The sequence below is a fragment of the Melanotaenia boesemani genome, chromosome 9, assembly GCF_017639745.1.
Source record: "Melanotaenia boesemani isolate fMelBoe1 chromosome 9, fMelBoe1.pri, whole genome shotgun sequence".
Taxonomy (NCBI): Eukaryota; Metazoa; Chordata; class Actinopteri; order Atheriniformes; family Melanotaeniidae; genus Melanotaenia; species Melanotaenia boesemani.
Window position 1 is genome coordinate 2,152,059 of NC_055690.1, and position 27,845 is coordinate 2,179,903.

At 40.9% G+C, this 27,845-nt stretch overlaps 1 protein-coding gene across 2 annotated transcripts in view; it reads right to left on the bottom strand.

Annotated features, from left to right (window-relative positions):
• Nucleotides 1-327: 327 nt before the first annotated feature.
• sorl1 (sortilin-related receptor, L(DLR class) A repeats containing) overlaps nucleotides 328-27,845 on the bottom strand; it is a 118,959-nt gene continuing 91,441 nt past the window's right edge. For both annotated transcript variants that reach the window (XM_041994393.1, XM_041994392.1), the window contains exons 43-48: nucleotides 24,058-24,222; nucleotides 23,768-23,942; nucleotides 21,690-21,796; nucleotides 21,346-21,535; nucleotides 20,997-21,209; nucleotides 328-875 (exon numbers count right to left, since the gene is read on the bottom strand). In XM_041994393.1, the coding sequence (XP_041850327.1) occupies nucleotides 808-875; nucleotides 20,997-21,209; nucleotides 21,346-21,535; nucleotides 21,690-21,796; nucleotides 23,768-23,942; nucleotides 24,058-24,222 (918 nt within the window). In that variant the 3' untranslated portion in view covers nucleotides 328-807. The remainder of the gene's footprint in view (nucleotides 876-20,996; nucleotides 21,210-21,345; nucleotides 21,536-21,689; nucleotides 21,797-23,767; nucleotides 23,943-24,057; nucleotides 24,223-27,845) is intronic.

Genomic DNA, 27,845 nt, shown 5'->3' on the forward strand with positions numbered 1-27,845 from the left:
ACATACATACATACATACTTCCATACATACAACAGTGTGCTGGTGATAGAAAGAAAAGTGTTTTTATGAGGACACTGTCATGTTACTATTGAGTCTAATCACATATCTGTTCAGTTCTGGGATTAGAACATCTACAGTTTACAAATTGGTGATCATTCAACAAAACTATTCAGATTCTGTAAAGGATGAAACATGATCCACAGTTAACTCCTCCAACTGCCTCACATGGGGCACCAACATTGAAATTATCATTTCAACGTTGACCAAGACATGTAACATTACTGACCCGATAAATTCTATTTGTACATTGTGTATACAGCATAGGACTATATATTTGTATTTTTTTCTGTGTGTATATATGTGTTGTTTTTTTTTTTTATTTTGCATTTTTATATTCCAGTTTAGATGCTTCTTTTGGCTTTAAGCAATGACCAGCTCCAATGGACAGAGAGTTTGCATTTCAAACAGGGTCTTTCTTTCCCTGGCGTGCTGGACAAACTCAAATCTTTCACAGTTTACTTCCTAGGACTCTTTCCAGTCCTTTTTTTTTGACCCATATTCAACATTATAAAAAAATAAGTTATTGCACATCCAAAAAAAGTGCATTGTATTGTTGAAAAATATCTCTCTTTTTATGCCTATCCATTTTTCTTCATATTTTCCTGCTAATCAGAGGTGAATTCCCATCGATGGATTTGAAATGGCAGCAGTTTCCTGCTCTGCGCTCCATCGTAGCGCGCCACTAATGAGGAGTGAAGGGGACTCAGGGAGCAGAAGCAGGAAGAAGAGAGTAACAGGGGTGTCTTGCTATGCAATGACCATGGGTACATCATCAGAGAAACCGCTGATCATGGGGGCGTCCTCATCATCATCACCTAAGGAGAGAAAAGAGGAAAAACAGATGTTTTACAGAAAGAAAATGGACTTTTTTCCTATTTCCACTAAGATTCTGCCTATTTTGAGACAACTGTAGTATAGAACAGCACATACAGGTGGGGCCCAAGTTTTCATGTTGACAGCCATTTAACCGTTTAATAACAGGACTGCCAGATGTTCCCTATTAGTAGCAAGGTTATAATAGTTTTGGATTTTTTATTAATTTTAGTTTTTATTTCATTCTGACTTTTTATTTTCAAATTCAGTTAGTTTTAATTAGTTTTTAGAACATATTTTCTAGTTTTTATTAGTTTTCGTTTTTTAAAAATGCTTAGTTTTAGTTTAGTTTTTATTAGTTTTAGTGTTAGTTTTTTGTTTGTTTTTTCTAAATTAGAGTAATTGCCAGGTGCAAAATTTAAAATAATCAGAATAAGCACTGTATAATAAAAACTTAAGATACACTTTTTAAAAACTGTATCAGGAGGAAACATGAACGACAAATCAAATACAACAGCCCATAAGATAACAGCCTTAAGTAAAAAAAAAATGTGTGCAATACTGCTTCTGAGATAGTGTGCTAGGTAAAAATCAACATAACCAACATACTAAAGACACACACCAACATAACATAAATCCATTCAAGAGACAATTCACAGTCCTTGGCAGCCAGGAGTCTAAAGGAGATAAATCTGGCTAATCATGAACAACCTGAAAAACCCAACAAACTCTAGACCAGAGGTTTAATTCATTCAGATGAAACAATTCACAATTAACTACATAAAGAATTGTACTAGAGGTGCAGCAGCTTTAGTACAAATCACTGCATCCGTTTAACAGTACAGGACCTCACATGTTATACTGGACATGATAAAGCTGTGGATATTTTACACACTGAGAGTGAACGTGTCTGGTAGAACACAGAACCAGCAGCTGGTTAAGATACTCGTCCGTTTCAGCTGGATGATGATGTGCTTTTCTTTTCTTTTCAGAATTAAAAGTTTAGTTTCCCAGAAAGACCAAGAGAAACTCATCCATGCATTCATCTCCAGTAGGCTGGATTACTGTAATGGTCTTTTAACAGGACTTCCTAAAAAGAGCATTAAACATCTGCAGCTCATCCAAAACGCTGCTGCTAGAGTTTAAACCAGGACTAAGAGATCTGAACACATCACACCAGTTTTAACATCTTTACACTGGTTTCCAGTTTATACTTGTTTCCAGTTGATACTGGTTTCTAGTTTATACTGGTTTCCTGTCAGTCACAGAATAGATTTTAAACCCTTCTGATTGTTTACTAATCCCAGAATGGTTTAGGCCCAGAATACATCTGTGATATGTTCAGAGAATATAAACCTAGCAGAGCTCTTAGATCCAAAGACTCTGGTCAACTAGTCCAGACCAGAGTCCAGACTAAACATGGAGAAGCAGCATTTAGCTGTTATGCTGCAAACAAGTGGAACAAACTGCCAGTGGAGATTAAACTTTCACCAAATGTAGACATTTTAAAATCCAGGTTAAAACATTTCTTTTCTCATGCGCCTATGATATGGGAATATCTAATTTGTGTCCTAAAATGCCCACCTGTATCCTATTGGGGTTATATAACTGCTTGTTTTGGAAGGTTTTATGAATTAAGGCCATTTTAGGCCAGAGGTGGAATGATATGGGAATATCTAATTTGTGTCCTAAAATGACCATCTGTATACTATTGGTGTTATATAACTGCTTGTTTTGTCCCAAGTGACCACCTGTATACTGTTTTTGTTATATTATTCTGCTTGTTTTGGGAACTGTGTAACTGCCTATCTTTGGAAGGGTGAGAAAAGGGTGTCTTGTAAATATGTTTACAAGACAGGATCTCAGGACTCATCCTCGCCTGTGGGAAAGGACCGGCCATCCTCTCTCTCATGCGATGTTGTGTTTTTTCTAAATAAGTATAAAGACGGGGAAATCCCACATCTCGGTAGAGTCTGCTGCGGGTTACGTATACGAACGCCCAGCCGGGGTTTTCTAAGCCACTCTACCGGGATTGTTGGCTCTCCAGTCCGTGTCAAAGGTAGGGCAAGCTATGCTATGCTTATAAGGCTGAACCCATTGAGATGTAATGATGAGTGTCATGAGCTGCGGGGAATAAACCTGACACATTTATTCTAGCACTCTGACTTTGTGTGTTTCATCTGCCGACCACCACGAACCTCTAAAATCACACATTACATTATTGGCGTCAAGAACAGGATTAATAAATTAATAAATTGTAATTGATATTATTTGGTGGCTGCAGAAATGTTTAAGAAACAGAATAGGAAGTCTCCCGCCGTGGAGCAATCTGATGTGCCAGGTTGGACTGGCGAATGGAGCGAAGTTGCTCTCTGTCTTCGGGACGGCGGTGGTCGTCCCGAGCCGTGGGGGGAGGCTGTAAATGACGGCTCTCTAGCGGCTGCATTGCCTGCGCTAAAAGAAATTGTTGTTCCTCTGAAATCCCCGTTGGGGGGGGTTCAGAGGCGTGCGTGGTTTTGTGCATCAGCATGGCGTGGATCGCAGGAGAAGTGTAAAAAGTTAACTGATGAAAAAGAACAGTTGGAAACACAGCTGTCTTTAGCCAGGCAAGAAGTAATGAAAATACAGGCAGAGAAAGAAGCACTGAATCAGTGTTTGAACAAAGCTTTGGTGGGTTTGGCTCAGACTCAGCGGCAAATGCGGAGGAGACCGCCACGCCGTCCTGACCCTGCCAAAGTCCGTACCATGGCTGCACGGGTACGGGAGGATGCTAGTTGGGATCCCATGAAATGGGATGAGGATGTCTGGGATGAGGCTGAAGGGTTAGACTGGTATCAGGCAAAACCAGTGACCCGTCGTCGCCAGACTGAGGATATGGCTCAGTTAATGATGAGGGAAGGAGTGTTTCTGGGAACGGCTGATGCATGGGCTGATATGAATGTGCCCAAATCAGTACGGGATCATCTGATAAAAACCAGTCCTCCACATTACAGACCCCTGGTGTTGACATTAATGTTAAATGCTGTAGACAGACCTGCTTCTGCTGTACAAGGGATGATAAGAGAATTAGAAAATCTGGCAGATGGATTTTACTGGACCATTGCCAGTCTCACAGAACTGTAAATATGCATGTACTGCTGTAGATACTTATTCTGGAGTATTGATAGTTCACCCCTGTAAATTTAGTAATCAAAAGGCAACGTTAAGGTGTTTAGACATGATTGAACAATATTATGGCATGCCTGTGCAAATTCAAACTGATAATGGATCACATTTCACAGGTCACATGGTAAGGAGATGGGAAAACCATGTAGAATGGATTTATCACATTCCATATCACCCACAAGCAGCAGGGTTAGACAGACAGACAGACAGACAGACAACTTTATTTATCCCCGAAGGGAAATTGCGTTGTTACAGTAGTCCAGTGTCATAAGTGGCATAAACTAGGAATAAAAAATAGAAGTAAAATATACAATATAAGTAAAGTGGAATAAAAATAGAAATAAAATAAAGATAGAAATCCAGAGTGGATTGGCAGATAAAGTGCAGTGGCAAGATGATGACTATGTAAATAAAGGATGTGCAAAGATGATACAGAATGTTGAATGATGTGCAAAGGATACAAATATTGTATAATTATATGATATATAGTATCAGAGCGACAGTTATAGGTTGCAGTAAGTGGTTGACTTAGTCCAGTTGTGTGATCGTGGCTCTGGCAGAGGTAGATGAGTTATGAGTTAATTGAAAGACTAAACGGATTATTAAAATCCTCACTGAGGAAAGCCTCAGGTGATAATAGTTTAGATAATTGGAAGGGCAATTTACCAGAGGTGGTTAAACAAATTAATAACAGACCCCTTGCAGAAGGAGTGACACCACTCACTCAAATGGTCATGGTGCGAAAGTGTTAAAATGTGGAAAAAACAAAATGATGCTAAATTCCACTGCGAGCCACAGCTCAGCAGGTTTTGGACCTGACAAGTAAATATAGCTGCTGAACCGTTTGTGGTCACTAAAGGTGACAAAATAGCTCAGCTGGTAATAAAACCATGTAATATGACAATGGTGCAAGAAATAACAACACCACAGGTGTTTACTACTAGAGGTCAAGGGGGATTTGGATTTAAAAGACTAATGCTGTGTGCTATATTCTTCTGAAGTCATGTGTCTCTTTCAGCCTGGTGTGCCTGGTGGATGTCTGAGTGGGAGTGGAGGAGGTTGATCGGAAGATCCAATAAGGAGGGGACGCAGAAGGATCCTCGCTAGGGCCCGCCTGAGACCTGGTGGTGCTGCCTGCTGGGGCATGCTGCTAGCTGTCCTCACTGTCACTGCGATGACCCCCCACCAGTCGATGGAGGAAGTGGTTCAGTTTCGAATGGGCTGGAGGAACGCAACAACAATGAGGCCTGTTACATTGCCAATTTATCAGTTAAGAAATGCTACAACCATAGATAATCGGACTAACCCTTTTATTTACCCAGTGGACGCATTGCCAAAGGAACTAGTAATTAAAAATCATACAGCTCCACTGGTGACGACCTGCCAGGAAAAAGCACACGCTGTGGTTCGAACAGGAGAAACCACTTGGACAATGTTGTCCAACACTGGAAATAAAGCTAGCCAGGCCGTTCATCGCCTGGGGAACTGGATGCCGGTCCCTATAGGACCACAAAAAGAGACTGCAATCATTTTACAACAACAGTTGAAATGGCAAACTAGATTGTTTAATGACACTGCCGATGTTTTAATAAATGTAACCAAAGCTATTGATGCAACTGTGTGTGGTTTACAGGTGATATATTCCCGACTACAGGAGGAGAGGTTTGTACGGGTAATAACTACACCTAACCCAAATGAATGGAGACGATTGTTTGATATATCTGATGCTTTATGGTTACAAATAAAACCTGAACAGACTCGATGTAATATGACCATGTGTACAGTAAGTTGGATACAGTGGAATGTTACTCAAGTAATCACCATCTGTAAGTTTCAGGTATTACCATTGATCGTACATAATAAGTATATGTTTTTGAGAACTCACGGTGAATGGTTTAGTCCCCAAACCAATCACACATATGACCTGACGGACTGTGAAACTACTGATCGAGGCCAAGCCTGCCTCTTATCTAAAGGGTATAGAAATCCATGCTTTACAGGAGACACGGCACTGTGTGAATGGTTTATAGAACCAGCTAGCGACATGCTATGGCAAGTGGGCCCCAACACCCTTTGCGTAGCTACTACTCACAACCATACTCAGTTGCCTACTGTACCGTTCTCAGGTTGTTTAAAAGGTTTACACCTATGGAATTGGCACAATGTAACAATGTTACCCGTGCCTTAGCAACAACTCTAGTTAACCGGGAACAGGTTTTGCATGCAGCAAGGATGGTGGAGATGGACAGTGCTCATCACTGGTGGGACATTTTTTCAGGAATGTCTGTCACCGCTAGAACATATGTAGCTCCACCATTATTGATTCTTGTGGCTATTTTATGTGTATTGACGCTATGCAATGTATTAACATGCCTTTATATACGCCGCATTGTGTGTTATAATCTGACCGTAGATAATCAAAATCACTGGGGGCATGTGCAGGCTTTTGATGGAATTATTGGATGTCATGTGGGAAGGTGGAGGTTTTATGGATTAATGGCATTTTAGGCCAGAGGTGGTATGATATGAGAATATCTAATTTGTGTCCTAAAATGCCCACCTGTATGCTATTGGGGTTATATAACTGCTTGTTTTGGAAGGTTTTATGAATTAAGGCCATTTTAGGCCAGAGGTGGAATGATATGGGAATATCTAATTTGTGTCCTAAAATGACCATCTGTATACTATTGGTGTTATATAACTGCTTGTTTTGTCCCAAGTGACCACCTGTATACTGTTTTTGTTATATTATTCTGCTTGTTTTGGGAACTGTGTAACTGCCTATCTTTGGAAGGGTGAGAAAAGGGTGTCTTGTAAATATGTTTACAAGACAGGATCTCAGGACTCATCCTCGCCTGTGGGAAAGGACCGGCCATCCTCTCTCTCATGCGATGTTGTGTTTTTTCTAAATAAGTATAAAGACGGGGAAATCCCACATCTCGGTAGAGTCTGCTGCGGGTTACGTATACGAACGCCCAGCCGGGGTTTTCTAAGCCACTCTACCGGGATTGTTGGCTCTCCAGTCCGTGTCAAAGGTAGGGCAAGCTATGCTATGCTTATAAGGCTGAACCCATTGAGATGTAATGATGAGTGTCATGAGCTGCGGGGAATAAACCTGACACACTTATTCTAGCACTCTGACTTTGTGTGTTTCATCTGCCGACCACCACGAACCTCTAAAATCACACATTACAGCCTATGCATGAAATCTGCATGTTAACTTTTTAACTTATCTTGCTTTTAATTATTTTAATGTAATTTATGATTTTATTGTGATTTCTGCTATGTGTTGCTGTCTTTTATTATTTCTTAATATCTTTAATGCTTTTGTTTTATGTAAAGCACTTTGAATTGAACTGTAAATAAAATATGTGCTGTACATATAAACTGCTTTACCTTCTATTCTAAACATACATAACCTGCTGTCCAACACTGTAAACAAAAACTAATTTAAGCCTGTGTGTGTAGGTCTGTTTGCGTATGTGTGTGTGCGAGACTTTGTGTGTGTGTGTGTAACTGACAGTGTGTCTGTGACTCACGTTCCCTCCCCATGCTGCTCGGCCCGGCTGAAGCTTATCAATCCGTGGAGGGGGGCAGAAAGGCTACCTGGTCCAGGGACTCCTGGTTAAACTTCATGTGCAGCTTTTCAAATGGATTTTCAGATTCGTGGTTTTTCCTTCCACATATTTTACCACCTGCTTCTTCTACAAGACACTTTATCTTTGACATGGTCATAACGAAAGAAATCCCAAATAGGACTCTCCTCGCTTTCTCCTAACTTTCTCCGTAGCATCATGCTAGCGGCGCGGGCGGACACACTGTTGACACGTGACGTCACGGCTGTACGACGCAGACACCTGACGTAAATCCAGCAGAGCGAAGTAAATAGATTTCATATCAACCCCGAGGCCTTATGTATGAAATAAATTTACAAAAAACGAAAACGAAGGACATTTTGCTTTCATTTTAGTTCGTTTTAGTTCGTTTTGTAAACACACAATACAGTTTCAGTTAGTTTTTGTTTTTTTAAAAACTCTCGTTTTTATTTTTATTTCAGTTAGTTTTCGTTAACTATAATAACCTTGATTAGTAGAAACTTTGTACATTTAGAAACGTTTTGGATCACTAAGTTTTTTTTTGTTTATTTAGGAAGATGTGATGACAAATTTCTGATTTTTGTGTATTATTTATATTTATGCCCATTGACTATCACAAGTGTTTAAGTTGTTCACATCATAGAAATGTGAAACATTGAGGAAACTTTAAGAAATGACACCACTATGAACAAAAATAACAGTGTAGGCATAGGTGGTGCAAGCCGGGCTCCTGACACTCATACATCATTTATCCTCTCTTTCCAGGATGCAGCTGATAAATTGATCCATAAAAAAAATAAACGGATTTGTCTAATAATTCCTTCCACAAGGAAAACAAAACAAGCAATAGGGTTTTTTTTCCTTTGTTTTAGTGTCCTTCACATTCCTCACTTACAACCAGGATCATTAGAAATGTGGAATGCAGTGCCACAAGCATGATCACCACTAACAAAGAGTGGAAGTTCAGGAAACACAGCCAGTCAGAGGGTTTTCTCATCAGCAACACCAGAGCCCGACTACAAAACTGGACTCACGTACCTGGGACATCTCTATGTTATCTGGGCTGACTTACCCAGTCATTCAGGATCCTGATCAGTGTTACTACGAAGCTGCTTATCAACTCGGTGATTCAACCCAGGGTTTTCCATCTTGATCAGAGCGCGCTCACATAAAAGGGGCGGAGTTTGGAGTGTCTGACCAATCACAAACATGGAGAAACCCTGCAGAGCAGCTACTTCACCATGGAGGAGCAGACAATTATTCTTCACAAATATGAAGAATTAAATACATCATCCAGGCCAGAAGCAACAGCAGGAAGCAATGCTGGCAGAAAACTGCTGACTCTGTTAATGTATGAATTGGTGAGATTATAGGATATAAATTAATGAGACAATATAAACGCTCTAATCAGTCTGATTATTACAGCCCAGAGGTTTGGGGCTGAGCTTCCTCAGTGTCCTTCATATTTTTTATTACCTCCACCAAGGTGAAGGTTTGTCTGTCTGTCTGTTAGCAGCTTAACTCAAAAAATTATGGACAGATTTTGATTAAATTTTCAGGAAATCGACTTCCGGTTTGGGAGCATGTGAGATGGAAGCTTGAATCAGAGCTCTCACCAGAAAATCATAATTTTCCCCATACAAAATAACTTAACTCGAAACCTACACTGGAAGATATGTGGGGATGAGCGGAAGACATAAAAAAAGACGACAAACCCAAAACAAAACCGAAAAAGACTTGGAAATGGAAGGAGAAATCGCTGGAGACTGAAGGCTAACAGCTAATGCTCAGGGGAGTATGCTAGCACCTACCGCATGGCAAGATGGGATCGATAACATAACAAAGGAAATACGAGGGCTGAAACAAGAAATGAAAAGTGATCTGGCAATACTCAAAGATGAAGTGAAGACTGACCTTAAGCAAGAATTAAGCGCGTTCAAAGAGCAAATCGATCAGAGACTGTCGGAAAGTCAGAAAGGATTTCAAGAGCAGAAACAAGCTCTAGCAGAAGCGCAAACACGAATAGGAGAACTGGAAGAGTGGAACGTTGAGTCGAAACGAGCCCTCCTAACAGTTTTGGAAGAACAGCGAGCCCTAAAAGAAAAGTTGACTGATTTAGAGGGAAGATCACGGAGGAATAATATAAGGATCTTCGGAATACCGGAGGGTGCAGAGGGAAATTCCACCCCCCGCTACGTGGAAAATCTGCTGCGGAGGGAATTGGAGCTACCGGAGGAGACCCGTCTCTTAATCCAACGAGCACACAGAGCAACAGTGGGGAGGCCTGGACCCGGAGCAGCGCCCAGATCGATCATTGTTAACTTTTTACAGTTTGATACAAAGGAGTCCATACTCAAGAAAGCGTGGCAGAAACGCGTACAAGTGGATAATAAACCACTGTTCTTTGATCATGATTATCCCAGTGAGGTGGTCAAAAAACGCAAAGCATACACCGGTATAAAGAAGGTGTTGAAGAAAAATGGGATAAAGTTTCAGACGCCGATGACAAAAATCAAAATCCACTGGCAAGACGGAACTAAAATATACGACAACCCACAAGATGCAGCGCAGGAGATGCAGGAGAAGGGACTCGAGGTGGAGATGGGAGAAGGGGACCAAGAGGACGCAGTATACAACAGGATCAAAGAAGTGTTCCAATGGGAGAGGATCGGGGAGCCACCGGTATCGACAGGGGCCAGTCTGAGAGCAAAACAGAGGCTCCAGGAGTTTCGGAGAGGAGGTGTCAGTACGAAGGATGGGAGGTAGAGAGTACAAACATGATCAAAACAAGACCATGAGGCGGAAAATCCTTGAGACTTTTTGTTGGTTTAATTCCTTTGTACCAGCTTAATTGCTATATGTGAGTTGATAAAACTTTATATAGCTGGTCAGTTCTGTACGACATTGTTTCTCATTTGGAATAGTTATTCTAAGGACAGCCTCAACCTACCTCCCTACCAAAGTTGATGTCTTTAACAATGCAAGCTTGGTGAGAAAAGTGTGAACCGTTGGACAAGTGTAGAATGAAGGGAAGACTCACTTCTGAGTACTATCCCACCTCTACTGAGGGGCCCTCCTTTTCCAGGAGGCTCTACCCCTCCCCTACCAACAGGACCTGGGGACCGACGGAAGGTCCTCGAACTTACTGGGTAAAAGTTCATAAATGTTTTTTTTTGGTTATTGTTCTTACAGTTAATTGTGTTGATGGTGACAAGGTGACAAACAAGGAAAACTACTTGACTATAGATGCAACTTAATGAAGTAAAAATAATATCTTTAAATGTGAATGGGCTAAATAATCCAATCAAAAGAAAAAAAGTTCTTAACAAGTTTAAAAAAGAAAAAGCTGAGATAATTTATCTACAGGAAACACATCTTACAGACCAAGAACATGAGAAATTTAAGGAAAAGGGTTTTAGAAATACAGTTTACAGTTCATTTACAGGGAGCAGTAAAAGGGGTGTAGCAATCTTAATCTCAAACAAAATCAACTTCGAATGTATAAAAGAAGTAAAGGATAAAGAAGGAAGATATGTTATGGTTAAAGGGAAATTGGAAGAAGAGTTGGTCACGTTGTTTGCTGTATATGCCCCCCCTGAATCAGATAAATCTTTTTATAAGACCATATTCCATATAATTAGTCTAGAATCTGATGGAATACTGATTTGTGGAGGTGATCTAAATATTGCTCTAAACCACTCACTTGACTCCACCAGCAAAGCAAAGGGTAGTAAAACCAATATAGCCCACTATATAAACACAACATTAACAGAATTGGGAATCATAGATGTCTGGAGGGAGAGTCATCAGTTGGAAAGAGATTACACATTTTACTCCATCCCACATTCAGTTCATACAAGAATAGATTATTTTCTAATGAACAAGGAGGATGGGTTCAGGGTAAAAGAGTGCAGGATAGGTACAGCAGATCTATCAGATCACTGTGCATTGAGTTTGAAAGTAAACTTAAACAGGAGAACTAAGATCACAAATTGGAGACTGAACACTGGCCTATTAAACGATAAAAAATTGGTGGAAGAAATGAGAAAAGGCATAGAAACATACAAAATTGAAAACAATCAGGGAGGAGTAGATCCTACAATAGTGTGGGACGCAATGAAGGCAGTGATGCGGGGCAACTTAATATCAATAGCTTCATACAATAAAAAACAAAAACTGAAAGAATATCAGGAAACGATAAAAGAACTTGAAAAACTCGAAAAACTGCATAAGAAGACAAATGATGCGCATATATTGGTAAAGATTAAGGAGGTAAAAACCAAACTTGATGCTATTCTAACGAAAGAAGTGGAAAAAAAGATTAGGTTTCTTAAACAAACATATTATGAAGGGGGCCCAAAAATGACTAAATCTTTAGCCAGACAATTAAGGAATAAACAACAGTCAAATACAATCTACAAAATTAGAGACCCGATATCCAAAGAATTAATGTATAAACCAAAAGAGATTGAGAGAGCATTTGAAGATTACTATACAAACCTATACAAACAGCCTACAACTGCAGATGAGGACTCAAAAAAAACATTTCTAAACTCATTAGATCTCCCACACATAGGTAATCTGCATAATGCAGTGTTGTGTTCACAGATTACAGAGGAAGAATTGGACAATGCAATCAAGAAAATGAAAACTAATAAGGCCCCAGGTACTGATGGTTTTCCTATAGAATGGTACAAGACTTTTAAAAAAGAATTAAAACCAATGTTGTTAGCATCATTCAACCAAACACTTAAGAACAGAATATTGCCTCCATCATGGAATGAAGCCATAATTACAGTCATACCCAAGGAGGGTAAAAACAGGGAATACTGTGAAAACTACAGACCAATATCAATACTAAATTGTGATTACAAGATATATACGGCAATCATATCCAATAGATTTCAAACTTTTATTTCAGAGATTATAGACGAAGATCAATCAGGTTTCATTAAAGGGCGACAGACCCAGGATAACATTAGGAGGACCCTACATGTAATTGAGGACATTCAGAAAAAGGAGGAAGGTGCAATTCTTTTGAGCTTAGATGCAGAAAAAGCCTTTGACTGTGTAAGCTGGAGATTTCTGTATCTGTGTCTAGAGAGATTTGGGTTAAGCTCACAGTCAATTGCATGTATCACAACGCTGTACCAAGGTCCTAGGGCAAGAATTAAAATAAATGGCAGCCTCTCCAAATGGTTTAGACTGGAAAGATCTACAAGACAGGGCTGCTGCCTCTCTCCTACTTTATTCGCAATGTTTATTGAGCCCTTGGCCCAGGCGATAAGGCAAGCTGAGGAGATAGAAGGGGTTGAAATTAAAGGTAATGAACATAAAATTGGGTTATTTGCAGATGATGTCTTAATATACTTAAAACGACCAAACGTATGTCTACCTAAACTAATGAGTCTTTTGGAAAATTACGGATACATGTCGGGATACAAATTGAACATTGAAAAGACTCAAATCTTACCGTTCAATTATAATCCTACCATAGACATCATGAAACAATTCAACTTTAAATGGGGGAAAAAATCAATCAACTACCTAGGGATAACAATTACAAATAAACTAAACGAATTATATAAAACAAATTATACTCCCCTGAATCAGAAAATATACAATGACATGGAAAGGTGGGGAGTTTTGTTGCTAGACATGAACGCAAGAATAGAAATAATTAAAATGAACATATTACCCAGAATTTTGTATCTATTTCAATCTTTACCAATAACATTGCCAACCTCCCAATTTGCAGAATGGGATAAAAAAATCTCAAGATTTATCTGGAATGGAAGAAAACCAAGAATTAAATTTTCTACACTTCAAATACCAAGGGCAGAGGGAGGACTGGCTCTACCCAATCTCCAAAATTATTACTACGCAGCACAACTAAAGCCCTTGATTTGTTGGTGCAATAATGACTACTTTACTAAATGGAAAGAAATAGAATTAAATGTTGAAAGACACAATGTAATGGCTATGATTGCCAATAAGAAAATGTTAAAAGACAACGTAAAGGAATTAGATTCTATTACCAAATTCACCTTGGAGACCTGGTCCTCAGTAGTCAGGAAATGTAAAATTGAAAACGAATTGAAGATCTACAGATGGTTTGCATATGATGAAAGCTTTAAACCAGGAATTATAAACCCAAAATTCAAGGAATGGTCAAATAGAGGGTTGACTATGATATCTAAATTGATAAAAGGAGGGGAAATTAAGAGTTTTCAGACACTACAAAAAGAAGTTAATTTGGATAAGCAGGACTTTTATATGTATCTCCAGATTAGAGACTATTATTATAAGGAAATAAGGCCTGACCTCCCAGGTGAAATAAACACAATTACAGAAATATTAGACAAAGCATTTAAGAACATAACTGAGAAACTGACATCAAAACTTTATCAAGGTTTAATGGCAAATAGGAAAACTTCAACATTATATATAAGAGATAAATGGGAAAAAGAACTAAAGGTGGAAATAACTGATGACATGTGGTATGATATTTGTAAGACGCAACAAGGTACATCAAGCTCTAAAATATGGAAGACATTTTGTTGGAAAAATATTGTCAGATTTTTTATTACACCAAAGATTAGGAAGAGCTCTCTGTTTATACATCAACCCTGCTGGAGATTGTGTGGTGAGCAGGATGTAGGTCATGCACATGTTTTTTGGTATTGTAAAAGGATGACAGATTACTGGGACAATATATGGAAACAATTAAAGGAAATATTGGGATACGAATTACCTAAAGTATGTACAGTCTTGTATTTGGGACATTTATCAGGAATTACTTACTCAAGCAAAGACCGATATTTGATAAAGATTCTTTTGGCAGCCTCAAAAAAAGCAATAACCCGAAAATGGTACAATGTCAACCCTCCCACTTGGGAGAACTGGATAGAAATAGTGGAGGAAATTCATAACATGGAAAAACTTACATATATTATTAGACTTCAGCTTCCGAAATGTGAAATCAAGTGGGAAAAATGGTCAATATACAGAACTTGTCATAGAAATAAGTATTAACCTGTGTACTTACCTGTCACTGTTTTGTTCTTTTGTTACTGATTGTGTTGTAAAACATGAAAATAAAAAAAAAGTATAAAAAAAAAAAAAAAAAATTTTCAGGAAATCAGAAATGGAATAAAGGAACAAGTGATTACATTTTGGGGGCGATCCGGACCCCATCTGGATCCCAGATTTTTTTTAAAGGATGCTTTACCATGGGGAAATAGATGCACTAATGGCAAAATTATCATTTACTAAAAAATAATTCCCACAATCAATGGTAAAAATAAAAATAAATACATTTTTTTGTGTTGGAATATTAATTCCTCATGCAGCCCTAGCGGAGCTAAATGGACTTGGGAACAAGTCAAGAACAAGACAGAAACATTCTTCAAAGCTCTCAGTGACCAGGTTTCATTTCTTCATCTAAAGCAGACCCGGGCATTTTACGCCCCCCGGGCCACATACGGCCCTTTCGGTAACTCTGTCCGGCCCGTCTAAGGTTAATTGGAAATTACAAAATAAACATATTTTCTCATTTTACCTCACACATATACTAAAGCTGCATTGCTTTTATTTTGAAGTTGTTTTTTTTTTATTTACGTAGTAGTTAGTTTCCATAGTATTCCAACACCTGCACATGCTTGGATTATTGTCACAAGATAACTTTGGCCTTCAAAATGTCCGCTCATGCTAAAAAGAGAAAGGTAGATGCAGAATGCAGAATTTTCAACCAAAATTGGACTGCTAAGTATTTATTTACTGATGTCAAGGGTAAAGCCGTGTGTTTAGTTTGCGGGGAGGAGATCTCTGTTTTCAAGGACTAAAATTTGAGTAAGGATTACGAGACAAAACATGCGGATAAATAAAAAATCTTGACTAATGCTGAAAGGGCACGAACATCGGAAGCTTTGCTAGCTAAGCTGTAAAAGCAGGAAGGCTTTTTTTTTTTTTTACCAAACTTCACATGTCCATGGATGCAGCTTTGTAATATCTCACAAAATCACTAAAAACAGTAAGCCATTCTTGGAGGGGGAGTTTGTTAAAGAGTGCTTGGACTCTGCAGCACTAATATGCCCCGAAAAAAAAGCGCATTTGAGCAAGTCCCGCTGTCCAGGCGAACTGTGACGAGGAGGATCGAGGACATGGCGGGGAACTTGGAGCTTCAGCTTCAACGTGAAGAGGCAAGTTTTGACTTTTTCTCCTTGGCTTTGAATGAGAGCTGTGATGTCCGCGACACAGCCCAGCTACTCATATTTGTCCGGGGGATAACGGATTTCAAGATAACTGAGGAGCTGGCAGCCATGTGGTCGATTAAAGGGACGACGACAGGGTGTGATCTGTTTACAGAGGTAAATGTGTGCATGGACACTCTGGGATTGAAATGGGACAGACTGGCAGGTGTCACAACGAACGGTTCTCTCCTTACAGGGAAAAATGTCAAGATAAAGTGACAAAAATAGATGCAGATCAGAAATTGGTATTTTTGCATTGTATCATACACCAACATGTGTTGTGCAAGTCAGTGCTAAAAATGAACCACGTTATTGATGTTGTTTGCTTAAATGGTAAACTTCATCAGGGCACGGGTATTGAATCACAGACAGTTCGTCGCACTTTTGGAGGAGCATGAGACTGAGCAAAGGGACATCGGCTACCACACAGCTGTCAGATGGCTCAGCCTGGGCAAAGGGCTGAAAAGAGTTTGGGACCTGAAAGGAGAGATTCGAGAGTTTTGTGAGGAGAAAGGCGAAGACATCCCGGAGCTCGCAGATGAGGACTGGATGGCAGATTTTGCATTTGCGGTCGATGTGACAGAACTGATGAACTTGACACCAAACTGCAGGGCAAGGGCCTTTTTGTGCATGAAATGCACAGCCTGGTGAAGGCTTTCATGACAAAGTTGCAGTTTCTTTCAAGCTAATTGGAGAGCAACACTCTCACTCGCATGCAAACCCTGAAAGAAGTCACACCATCAGCTGATCACCTCTGCAGATACTCATCAATGTTAAGAGCTTTGCATGGTGAGTTTCCAAGGCAATTTGAAGATCTCAGGAAAATCGAGGATGAAATGCACATGATTTCCTCTCCCTTTACCTGCAGTGTGGATAATGCACCTGGTGCAGCTGGAACTCATTAGCCTGCAGTCTGATGCAGTCCTGGCAGAGCACTTTAAGTCAGGATCTCTGCTGGATTTCTATTCGCTTAAAAAGGAGAACTTTCCAAACATGAGGAGACATGCTCAGAAGATGTTGGTTCTCTCTGGCTCTGCCTACATATGTGAACAAACATTTTCAATGATGAAGTTCACAAAATCCAGGTATAGATCCTCTCTGACTGATGATCATCTGTCAGCTTTGCCTTGCATCTCCGCCTCAGACATTCAACCTGACTTTGATGCACTCGTTAACGCCCAGCAGAGACTAGATTTCTCTTACCGAACAAGAAAAAATAACTTAGACACCAAATGAGGTGGTTAGACTACCAATGTAGGCATGAAAAGGTACCAACTAGCAGTGAACTGGGACATTAGTTCAATATGACGTGTCATGCTGAATGTTTGAAGCACAAAGACAAAATCGTAATGTCTGTAGGATGCCAAGAATTTCTTTCCAACAGTATTTGAAACTCAAAATGTGTTTTGGAGTGAATGTGACTGAAAATATTCTCTAATATAAGTCACAAATGTTTAAAAAAAACTTCACAAAAGTTTACATTTTGTTTACCATTGCTTTGGGAAATTTGATTTAATAAATGACATTTTTTGCGAGGCAACCTCACTTTTTCATTGCTTGATTATAACATATAGCCTACTCTTACCTGTTTGTCAAAACAATTCTATTTTTTATAGAGAAATACAATTAATATGCAAAATTTAATTCAGCCTTTTGGCCCAGCCCTCCACAATATTTTGTTTCTCATGTGGCCCTATGGAGAAAATAATTGCCCACCCCTGATCTAAAGGAAGCATCTATCCCTAAAACTCTTCCTCTCTGAAGCCTCCTCTCACGTTCCACCACCAATCTGGACAGGATGTTCTAAGAATGGGCGGGACATTTTCCAAGAGATCTGATTGGTCAGGAGGTGGAGCTTTTATACATGGTGATCTCTTGTCCAGAACATACCCCGCTCCGTGGCTGGGGCCTTCCTCTGCGTGGTGATCCCGGTGGTGGGCTGGCTGGGGTACGAGCTTTTGGTGGCAGGCTGGTCTGCTGGGGCCCTCTGGGATGGCTTTGAACTTTGTAGTGGCCCGGTCGCATTTCCACATCCAGTATCAATTCATAAAACTTGGAGATTGATTTTTTTATATATCCTTATTTTACAGTAACGTGATCCTACTCTTGCATTAGTTACCGAGGCTCTGCGAGATCTTAGCATAAATACACACAACTGGGTTCCTGTGTTTCCTCCGTCCAATCAGCTTCTATTGCCGAGATGATGTCACATGTCACCAGCATGGATTACATCCATCTATCAAAGTGTTTGGTAGCGTATTACCGCTCACATTAGCAGCTAACGCTAACGGGCGCCGTTACGTTCAACAACAGGAAGTGATGTCACCACACACGTATGTACATTAAAATAAATCCGACATGGTCATTTAAAGCCACATTTCCTCTAGAACAGGTTTCCACTTCGTCCTTTTATCAAACAGGAAACAGTCTGATGCTGTTTATCTGGATTCCATGACATGTCATAGCTGCTCTCTGTATTCATGGCAGTCAGCGCACACACACACACACACAGAGAGTGCATATGTCAGAAAACATGTCAACCAGCTGGAAATCAGACAGAAAGATGAGAGTTTTCTAGCTTCTCCCAGCAGCTGGAGATGGAAGCATGTCGCTCCAGTGAGGAGCAGATGGAGGATTTCTCCTGCTCCGGTGTTACGCCGATACCGTCACGGTCGTCATGGCAACGCGCACAGCTGAACAAGCTGAATCTACATCAGTGTAGGAGTTTCTGAGTCATATTACAGCTTTAAATGGATCCAGTAATCTTTGTAGGTTTTATTAACATCCACACGTTATCTGAGACGTGAACTTTAGGAACATTTAGAGCGACTCTGCTGGATGAAACACTTCATCAGGACATTTACAAAGTCCTGATTGTTTGCATCACAGCGTTTCTGGCTGGGAATCTGGGAAACGCTGGATTGTTTTTCTATTTCAGAAATGCATGTAGATGTGTCAGATCAGATTATTACAGTAATCTGATTACTCCCAGATAACTGAGTTTGATTGTTATGTAAATGACTCAGTGGTTTTAAAATAGTTATCTGAGAACATCTTTAATATTCAAGAAAAATTCTGTGGTGTTACACAAGTTAGCTGTAAATGAATCGATATTGATTAAATTTAATCAAAATCTAATAAAAACAGGCTGCTGTGAATGGAAATTAGTGGACGATAGCCAGGCCTAGCGCGACCAGGATTGTCTGTCCTCTTACAGCTGCTCCTGATAAGTGTCAGCTTTGCTTTCTTAAAGATGTTGCAGGTGTGTTTATTTTCTGCTAAGAATTGAACCAGCTGATGTGTTAGCTTATATCTGTTATATCTCCTTGTATTTTCTCTTTCTCTTCCATTTTCTTTCTTTCATTTACTTTCTCCTTTCCTAACGCTCCCAAACCCTCTTGTCAGGTCCAACATAATATGTCAAATCAGCAACAGACAAATGCTTAAATTATCAAGAAGAGTCTTTAAACCCATAAGGCCCTCCTCTTGGCAAAGCAATTTGTTTGGCAGAACACAGCAGCCAGACCATCATTCTGCCGCCACCGTGCTGGACAGGACAAGGTAAAAAAGAACAAAACAACATAACCTACTCAGGAGCTGGTTCAGTGTAACGTTACCATTGGTGATTAACCCGGTAATAAGTGAACCAGCATTGTAGGACAGAAACCAGGGTTAAAACCTGATGTTACCTTGATAATAAAAAATCCATCTTCGTACAGGCCTCAGGACTGCCTCATTGGTACGGTGAGTACATATTACTGGATTCATCAGGACTGACTTCTACCTTGGCCATGAACATCTGACGCCCTCTGCTGCTGAACATTTTAACTACACATCAGGTACATTGTGTTCTCAGAGGATAAAGATTTGTGGGTGCTTTTGCAGGCCCATTTCTGCTAACCCTTACGTACGTAAACAAGGACGCCTGTTTCAAACGCCTCGTCCTCATACTTCCATGTGTCTTTTATGTTGCCATGATTACGTCAGTTCCTCCACTGGGGGGCGGTGCTGAGTTCTGAGCTCACTCCCACGATCTGACGTCAGTTTTGGACACCTGTTTAGCTGCGATGACACGTCGCTAGCGGCATATTTCCAACCCGCCCAACACGTCCTAAACACTCACATATAGTCTTTTTTCAAAAGCTTGCACAATTTCTACAGCTGCTGTTCTCGTCTTCATTCTTCTTCTGCATCTTTGTTCCCTTCCTGATCCTCTTCTTCTTCTCTGGTTTCTTTCTTTTGCTGGTTGCATGTCAGCTGTTCTGGGCCTTTAGAAATGTCTGAGGCACTTAGTAACCAGAAGGTTCAGCTACATCCAGCTTGCGTGTGTCTGAAATGGATTTCTGGAGTTTTGGACTTTTTAGTATTTGTGTTTTGTTTGCTTTGTTTTTTTTTCCATGAAGATGCAAAATGGTAAAATGTATTTATAAAGTAACCTTTACTGTGCACACTAATGTATGTTATTAAGCAAGCTTAATCCTCCCTCACAGCACAGACACAAGATGCCACAGTCAGTCCTGGATGCCTGTAGGACCTTAGTTAGCGTGTGCATGGAGTCAGGATTGTTAGAGAAATAATCAAATCCCCCCAGAACTAAATGATCTGAGTAATTTAAATTTAAATATTAACATTGCAAATTTGCCACAAACAACTTCCAGTTTTTTAATTCAGTTTATTTTTACTTAATTTGTTTATTTTAAAACTATTATTATTTGTTTACTATTATTTGTGCATTTACTTTTATGTATTCATTATTTCATTTTATTCATTTGTTGTAAATTTAATATTTTATTGTATTTTATTTTATTCCAGGTATTTTTCTTTTATTTTTTTTTTTGTCTTTAACTCTATTTATACTGTATTTATTTATATAACTGTAAATAAATTCAGATGTTAATGAAATATTTCCTCACTCTGACTCACGCTGCCCTCCCTCAAACTGTTTAGAGCCCCCCGGGAAGCCTTCCCTCACACCTGAAAACCCACTGATTTAATCACACCAGCATTAAAGTCTTAAATTTGGACTCAAAATATGCAGATAAAAATATAAAGTTCAGATGAAGTGGCCTTATGATTGTACATGTAGAAGCATGAAAAATCCATCTGTTACCCAGTTCATCCCCGGAAGAGAAGATGGCCGAGCCCAGGCGGGAGTTGTAGTGGGAGTTGGTGAAGGCAGTGAAGCTGTTTTGTAAGCGGCGGTGTCGCAGGTAGAGCGCCACCAAACCGCCACACACCCCCAGCAGCAGCAGGAAGAGGACTGGAACCACCACCGCCGCCACGTCCCCTGAATGGGCCTCACTACGGGAGGCATCGCTGGTCCCTGAACAGGTGGATGAAAACATTAACGAACACACGAAAACTGGCCTGAGGAGGCTTCAGACACGACACAGAAGCATGCGAGACTGAAAGTTGCTTCAGTCCAACATGAAGTTGTCTGAAAAGTGAGATGACATCACCTGTCAGCTGGTTGTAGAGCAGCATGGCAGGTTCCCCACACAGCTGGCCGCTGAGCAGGCATCGGGCCGCCACCGAAAACGTGTAGTTGTGTCCGACCACAAGGCTGCCGATGCGGAAGAAGGTCTCTGTGGTGTTTCCCAGGTATGACGTCTGGTTAGTCGCGCTGTCGAACACACGCACTTCATATCCCTGTAAGCAGAATAACAAAAGTTACAGACAAAGGAAGCACAAAGCATAATCTCAGCACTTATCTAACAATTCAATCCAAACTTTATTTAAACCTGAGAAGCATTAGAAAAAAGGAAACAGGCTATAGATGCGTTACTGATCTGTGGTTTCTCACCCTGCTTTCATCAAAGTCCTTCTCTCGGACTGCCAGACTCTTCCAGAAGAGGAACACGTGGTCGTTCTCAATCAGAATCTTCAAGGCTTCCGGCGCTGGAAGAGGCGCTGCAGCAGAGGGAAATTTTCCATTTCTGAGCTGAACGTTCGACACTGAGGCAGCACAACAGAAGCGTCTCCTTCATTTATCTGTCTTTAGTTAACCTGGTTAGTTGTCCAATGCTGCTCCACTTGTTTCTGATTTGTACCAGTTATCTTTTCAGCCTTTTGTTTTTGTTTATTATTGTTTTTATTTATTTCATTTTCAGCAAAAATACAAGCTAATTACACTAAATAAGAACACAATAAACTGAAATACTAAAAAGGAGCAGAAAGAAGAACAACCTTATGATACTTGCTGCTTTTTCACACCTACTTTTATTTTCATTATCGGCCATTTGCTCATGAACAATGAATGATAAATTCAACATATAAAAATACATCACGGTAAGAAAATCCTCCAGCTACCGGCTTACTGGTGGTAAACATGCCAATGAACTCATGCAGGTCTTCATATTTCCTACTTGCACATGTTTTTATTTCTTTCTTAAAGACAACAGCGGTTTCTATTGTTCTGATTTTCGTGTTGAAGTTCTTCCAGTGTGACGCGTTTCACTGTAACACCGCGTTGCCTCAGTTTTCTCTTAAATATCTGTTCATTTTAAATTAGAACAACTTTCTAATCTACTTTGCAGTTTGTGAGGCAGGACTCTTTTATGGGCTTTGATAATGATTTATAAAATACAACGCTCCACTAATTCCTGAATTTTTAACTATTTTAATGTGAAAAATAAAAGGATTTCTTTACGGTTCTCCCACTAATGACTCTAATGGTATCTTAAAATGAAAACTGCTTGTATGACTGTTGTACCTGCACTTCCCCAGACCTCGTACCACCAGGTGAGACCGGGAAACAGTCAGACTGGTCGACAGGTTACTTTACTTTAATAACAGAAATTATCCTTGGACATTTCACTTTTTATCTTCTATGTGTGCTTTCCATTTCACAATTTCATCTAAAATCCCCGTTAGAAAATCAGTTTTTTTGACATTTTAATACCGTCTATGTTGACAGGAACTGTTACAGAAAATCATATGAGTTTTACTAAGATTTAGTGAGAATTTATTTGAATCAAACCTTTTTTTTACAGGCTCTAATTTCCTTTCCACCATTTTAATGACCTGTGTTAAGTGAGAAAAGACAAGTTGGATACATCTAGCAAAACAGAATGCCGTTTAGAAGGCTGAGAAACATGGATTAGATCCGTTTTATACAAGATAAAAAAGAGCTGAGCCCCGTGACGGAATCCCACATGTAATATGTCCTGAGTTACCTGATTCTTCATGCTGCTTCCTGCCTGTGAAGGTAACGTGTGGACCCGACTTCATGAGCCAACACTCTAGGTGGCCCTATTTTCCCATTTTTAAGCAGAATGCTGTGAATCTGTTGTGTCAAACGCTTTTTAGGTCAACAAAGATGCTTTCACATAATGTGAACGGTTCCATAAACCAGGATCCATTCTGTTTTCTAACTAAATTCATGTAATATCAGGCCCAGTCCTGACAGATGACTTATTTGCATATTTATATACTACTATGGGTACTTTTTTGACTTTAGAAAGAAAGTTGCTGTTAGCATTGTCTCTAATTGTAGAATAGAATAGAATAGAAAATACTTTATTAATCCCTTTGGAGAGTCCTCAGGGAAATTTGGGTACCAGTACCAATTTGTACATGTGGCATCAGTGTTTTAGTTATGTTCTTTCCCAAATTTGGGGCCGCATTCACAAAAAAAAAAATCATTAAACTCCTTTATTATTTTAGTTTTATCAGAAATATCCAGGATTTCTTTAACAAAATGATTTGGGTGAGCTCAGCTCATATTTTCCATCGTTTATCTTCTACAGCGAATACAATATGGGCAGATCGGATTTGGAAATCATTGCATTCTGTTATTTACATTTCACACAGGGTCCCAGTTGTTTGGAGGTGGGGTTGTGAACAGGTCTTAGCTTTATCTGTGAGAGTTCGGACACATACCAGTACTGAGGGTGAAGCTAGCCTCCTTGCTCATGTTGCGCAGGCGGACGGAGACACTGTACCTCCCTCCGGGCTCCAGGCCTTTCAGCACGTACTCCACAGTGTTGTTCTGAGTGGTCAACTTGTAGTCACGCTCCACCTTCCGGATCACATCCCTCACATGGATAGCATACGTCTTAGAAGACAGGAAAACACACAAAGAGACCTCTCACTGATAGCTGTTTTTCTAATTATCCTGGCCCACCGGCATCATGTATCATTATCACTGCAGCACATGACATGTGTGGTACCAGAGGGGTGTCCGGAGTGTCGTAGGGCGGCTGCCATTTCAGCGTGGCCTGAGTTTTGTCTACGAGCACACGATGGAGGTTCCTGGGTGGAAGCCTCTCGTTTGGAATCATCTTCACCACCGCATAGTCAGAGGGAGGACCGAGGAAGGGAGAGACCATCCGAACCTGGAGAAAGATTAATTAACACAAATATCTAATCAGCCAATCATATGGCAGCAACACAGTGCATTTAGTCCTGGAGAGTAAAAGCAAACCATCCTGCCTTGGATCAACGCTTCAGGCTGCTGCTGGTGTAATGGTGGGGGGAGGTTTTCTTGGCCCACTTTGGGCCCCTTAGTACCAACGTGGCCTGGTTTAACCAGCACAGCCTACCTGAGTATTGTTACTGACCATGTCCATCCCTTTATGACCACAGTGGAGCATCTTCTGATGCTACTTCCAGCAGGATAATGCACCATGTCACAAAGCTCAGATCATCTCCACCTGCTTTCTAGAACATGACGATGAGTTCACTGGACTCCAACGGCCTCCACAGCCACCAGATCTCAGTCCAGTAGAGCAGCTTTGGGATGTGGTGGAACGGGAGATTCTCATCATGGATGCAGCCGACAAACCTGCAGCAACTGTGTGATGCTGTCATGTCAATATGGAGGAAACCTCTGAGGAAGGTTTCCACCACCTGCTTCATCTATTACACCAGTATTACAAAGGTCCGACCCGGTACTAGAAGGTGGACCTGATGAAGAGGACGACCGGGTCCTAGAAGGTGGTTCTGATGAAGTGAATGCTGATTCAGTTCAAAACATTCTCTGAGGTAAGGTTGCAGGGGCAGTAACTTAAGCAGGGAAGCCCAGACTTTCCACTCCCCAGCCACTCCTTCCAGCTCCAGAGGGAAAACCAGGTGTTCCCAGGCCAGCCGAGAGTGTAGACTCTCCGGCATGTCCTGGGTCTTATTTGAGTCTCCTGACTATGTTTCTTCCGTAGAGGATGTGTGTTGGTGGGATTGAACATATCGTGTTGAGTTCAGCAGCCCACCATCTCCACTATACACAGTGTTGATGGAGCACTGCTTCCCCATCCTGAGCTGCTGGATGGTGGACTAGAATCTCCTCAAAGTCCCCCACAAGTCGTTTTCCATGGCCTCTCAGAACTCCTCCCATGCCCAAGTTTTGTGTCAGCGACCACGGAAGCTGTGTTCTGGTTAGCCTGCCGATACCCATCAGCTGCCTCTGGAGTCCCACAGGCCAAAAAGGCCCAATAGGACTCAATGTCCCCTAGGGCTGGGCGATTAATCAAATTGTACAACGATCATAAAAATGAAAGGATCCAATTATTTTTGTCCTTCGCAGTTTCGTCTTGTGCTGTTTTCAGCATTGAAGACTCCACTCTGCTGCAGACTCCTCCCACTGCTGCAGACTCCTCCCGCTGCTGCAGACTCCTCCCACTGCTGCAGACTCCTCCCACTGCTGCAGACTCCTCCCACTGCTGCAGACTCCTCCCACAGCCCCGACTGCTTTGGTTTTATTCAGCGCGAGTTGCAAACACCTCGCCAGTTAGGGGCTGGACACACGGGAGGCGTCGCTCCTGCTCCATCATTTTCTATGGAACCTGCACGATGAGGCGAAAATCGCTGCCCTCCTCCAGCCAAGCGACAGGCGACATTTGTGCATGTGAAATGTTGCGCTCGTTCACGCAGACAAGCACACGGGGGCGAAGCGACACAAGAAAACAAAAAAAAATTAAATTTTTGTGAGTCGCGACTAAATAATCCACCAGCTTTCAGAGACACTGAGAGACAAACGTTATAAACAAACAACTTTTTTCTCCGTTACCAGTGAACAATCCGGATTTAAGAAAGTCCTTTACACTTTGGACAAACAGCATCACTGCCGTCTTGACACCATTTTAGTGGAGTGTCTCTCCCGCCCTGGATGATGAGGGGGGTGAGAGTGGTGTGAAGGACGTGGCTACAGTCCAATGTTTCGCCACCGCTATGGACCCTGTGGTCAAGCTGCACCATAGAGCCATATATATAAATGTCGCGCTACATTTTATTGACGCGGATTTCAACATGAAAATAATTTTTTTTTCCAGATCACACTGAGCAGAACATAGCTGCTGGTCTGAGACAAACTACAGCTATGTGGACCTGGTGGGAAGAAACTAGTCTGTATTACCACAGACAAGCTTCAAATGTCACACTGACCCCCCCGTTCTCTATTTCTTTCTTTAATCGTGTTAAATAATCGAGATCTCAATTTCAATCAAAATAATTGTGATTATCATTTCCCCATAATCGAGCAGCCCTAATGTCCCCCACCTCACCCGGGAAATGGTTGAAGGTCTGCTTCACCAGACGTTCCCAGCAGACCCTCACAACACGCTTGGGTCTGCCAAGCCTGACCAGCATCCTCCCCCACCATGTGAGCCAACTCACCACCAGGTGGTGATCAGTTGACAGCTCCGCCCCTCTCTTCACCCGAGTGTCCAAGACATGCGGCTGCAAGTCCAACGATTCGACTACAAAAACGATCATCGAACTGCGGCCTAAAGTGTCCTGGTGCCAAGTGCACATATTCCGAATATGAAATAATTTCACTAACAGAATGAAAGGTTTCACAATTAAAAACTGAACTGTGTATTCATGGATCAGTCCAGATTTGAACATCCTAAACCAGGGGTGTTCAACCTGCGGTGCCGGAGCAGCTAGTGGCTCTCTGGACCTTCACAGTGGTTCTTAATACGTGGCTAAAAATGCTAAAGAGCTAATTCTTGTTTTTAATATAGATATAATAACAAATGCAGGTTTTTAAACAAATTTTCTTTTTTTTTTTATGGAATAATTGCATTGAATTTCTAGAACATAATGACACCTCCAATAGAAGAAAGTCTGTCTACCCTCTTTCTGCAAAAGTTTCATTCATTCATTCATTTTCTGTACCACTTCATCCAGTTCAGTTTGCAGGGAAGCTGGAGTCTATCCCAGCACCTAGCAGGCGAGAGGCCGGCACACCTGGACCGGTTGCCAGTCCATCACAGGACCACAAATGCTTTATGTTTTTCTTTATTTTAAAACCTAAAATTAGAAATAAAAATGTGGTTCTTCCAAATGACAAGACATTTTCAATAGTAGATAATTATCAAAAATTACAAGTTGTCTTTTTAAAAGGTCTCGTAACATCTGCGGCTCTAAGCGAGTTTTATTTAGGTGGTTGAGGGAAAAATGGCTGTTTGACAGTAAAGGTTGAAGACCTGTGTCTGAAGTGATAGTTTTTCACCAGGACCTGGTCTAATGCGGTCTGGGTCCCCAAAAAGCAGCAGATTTGCCCCTTTTATATCACACAGATCAGAAGCTAACTCCATGAACATTTCTTCATCCATGCTCAGAGACAGAGTTTAAAACTAAACGGCCTGATGTTATTTACCTTATTTAAATGACGGCATGTCATTTCAGACTGTACATGGTCACGCTCACGATCCTCTTCCACCTCGATGTGCAGACTCCCACCAGTGGACAGAGCATGTCTCTGAATATTTGTGGCATAAATATCAGGAACTAACCAGGCTCCGTAAGCTGACCCTCCACCTAGCATCGCGCCAGGAGCAACTCCAGAATGGAAGAGGGTCCAGCCCTTCTTGAGGAGACTGGTTCCACAGCCCAAACTGGGTGTCGAGGTTAATCCAGCTAAATCTAGTCGGAACCGCTCAACCTCGTTCAACAGCTCAGGCTCCTTCCCCTCCAGAGAGGTGACATTACATCTTCAGAAGGTTGGTGAACTCAGCGTCAG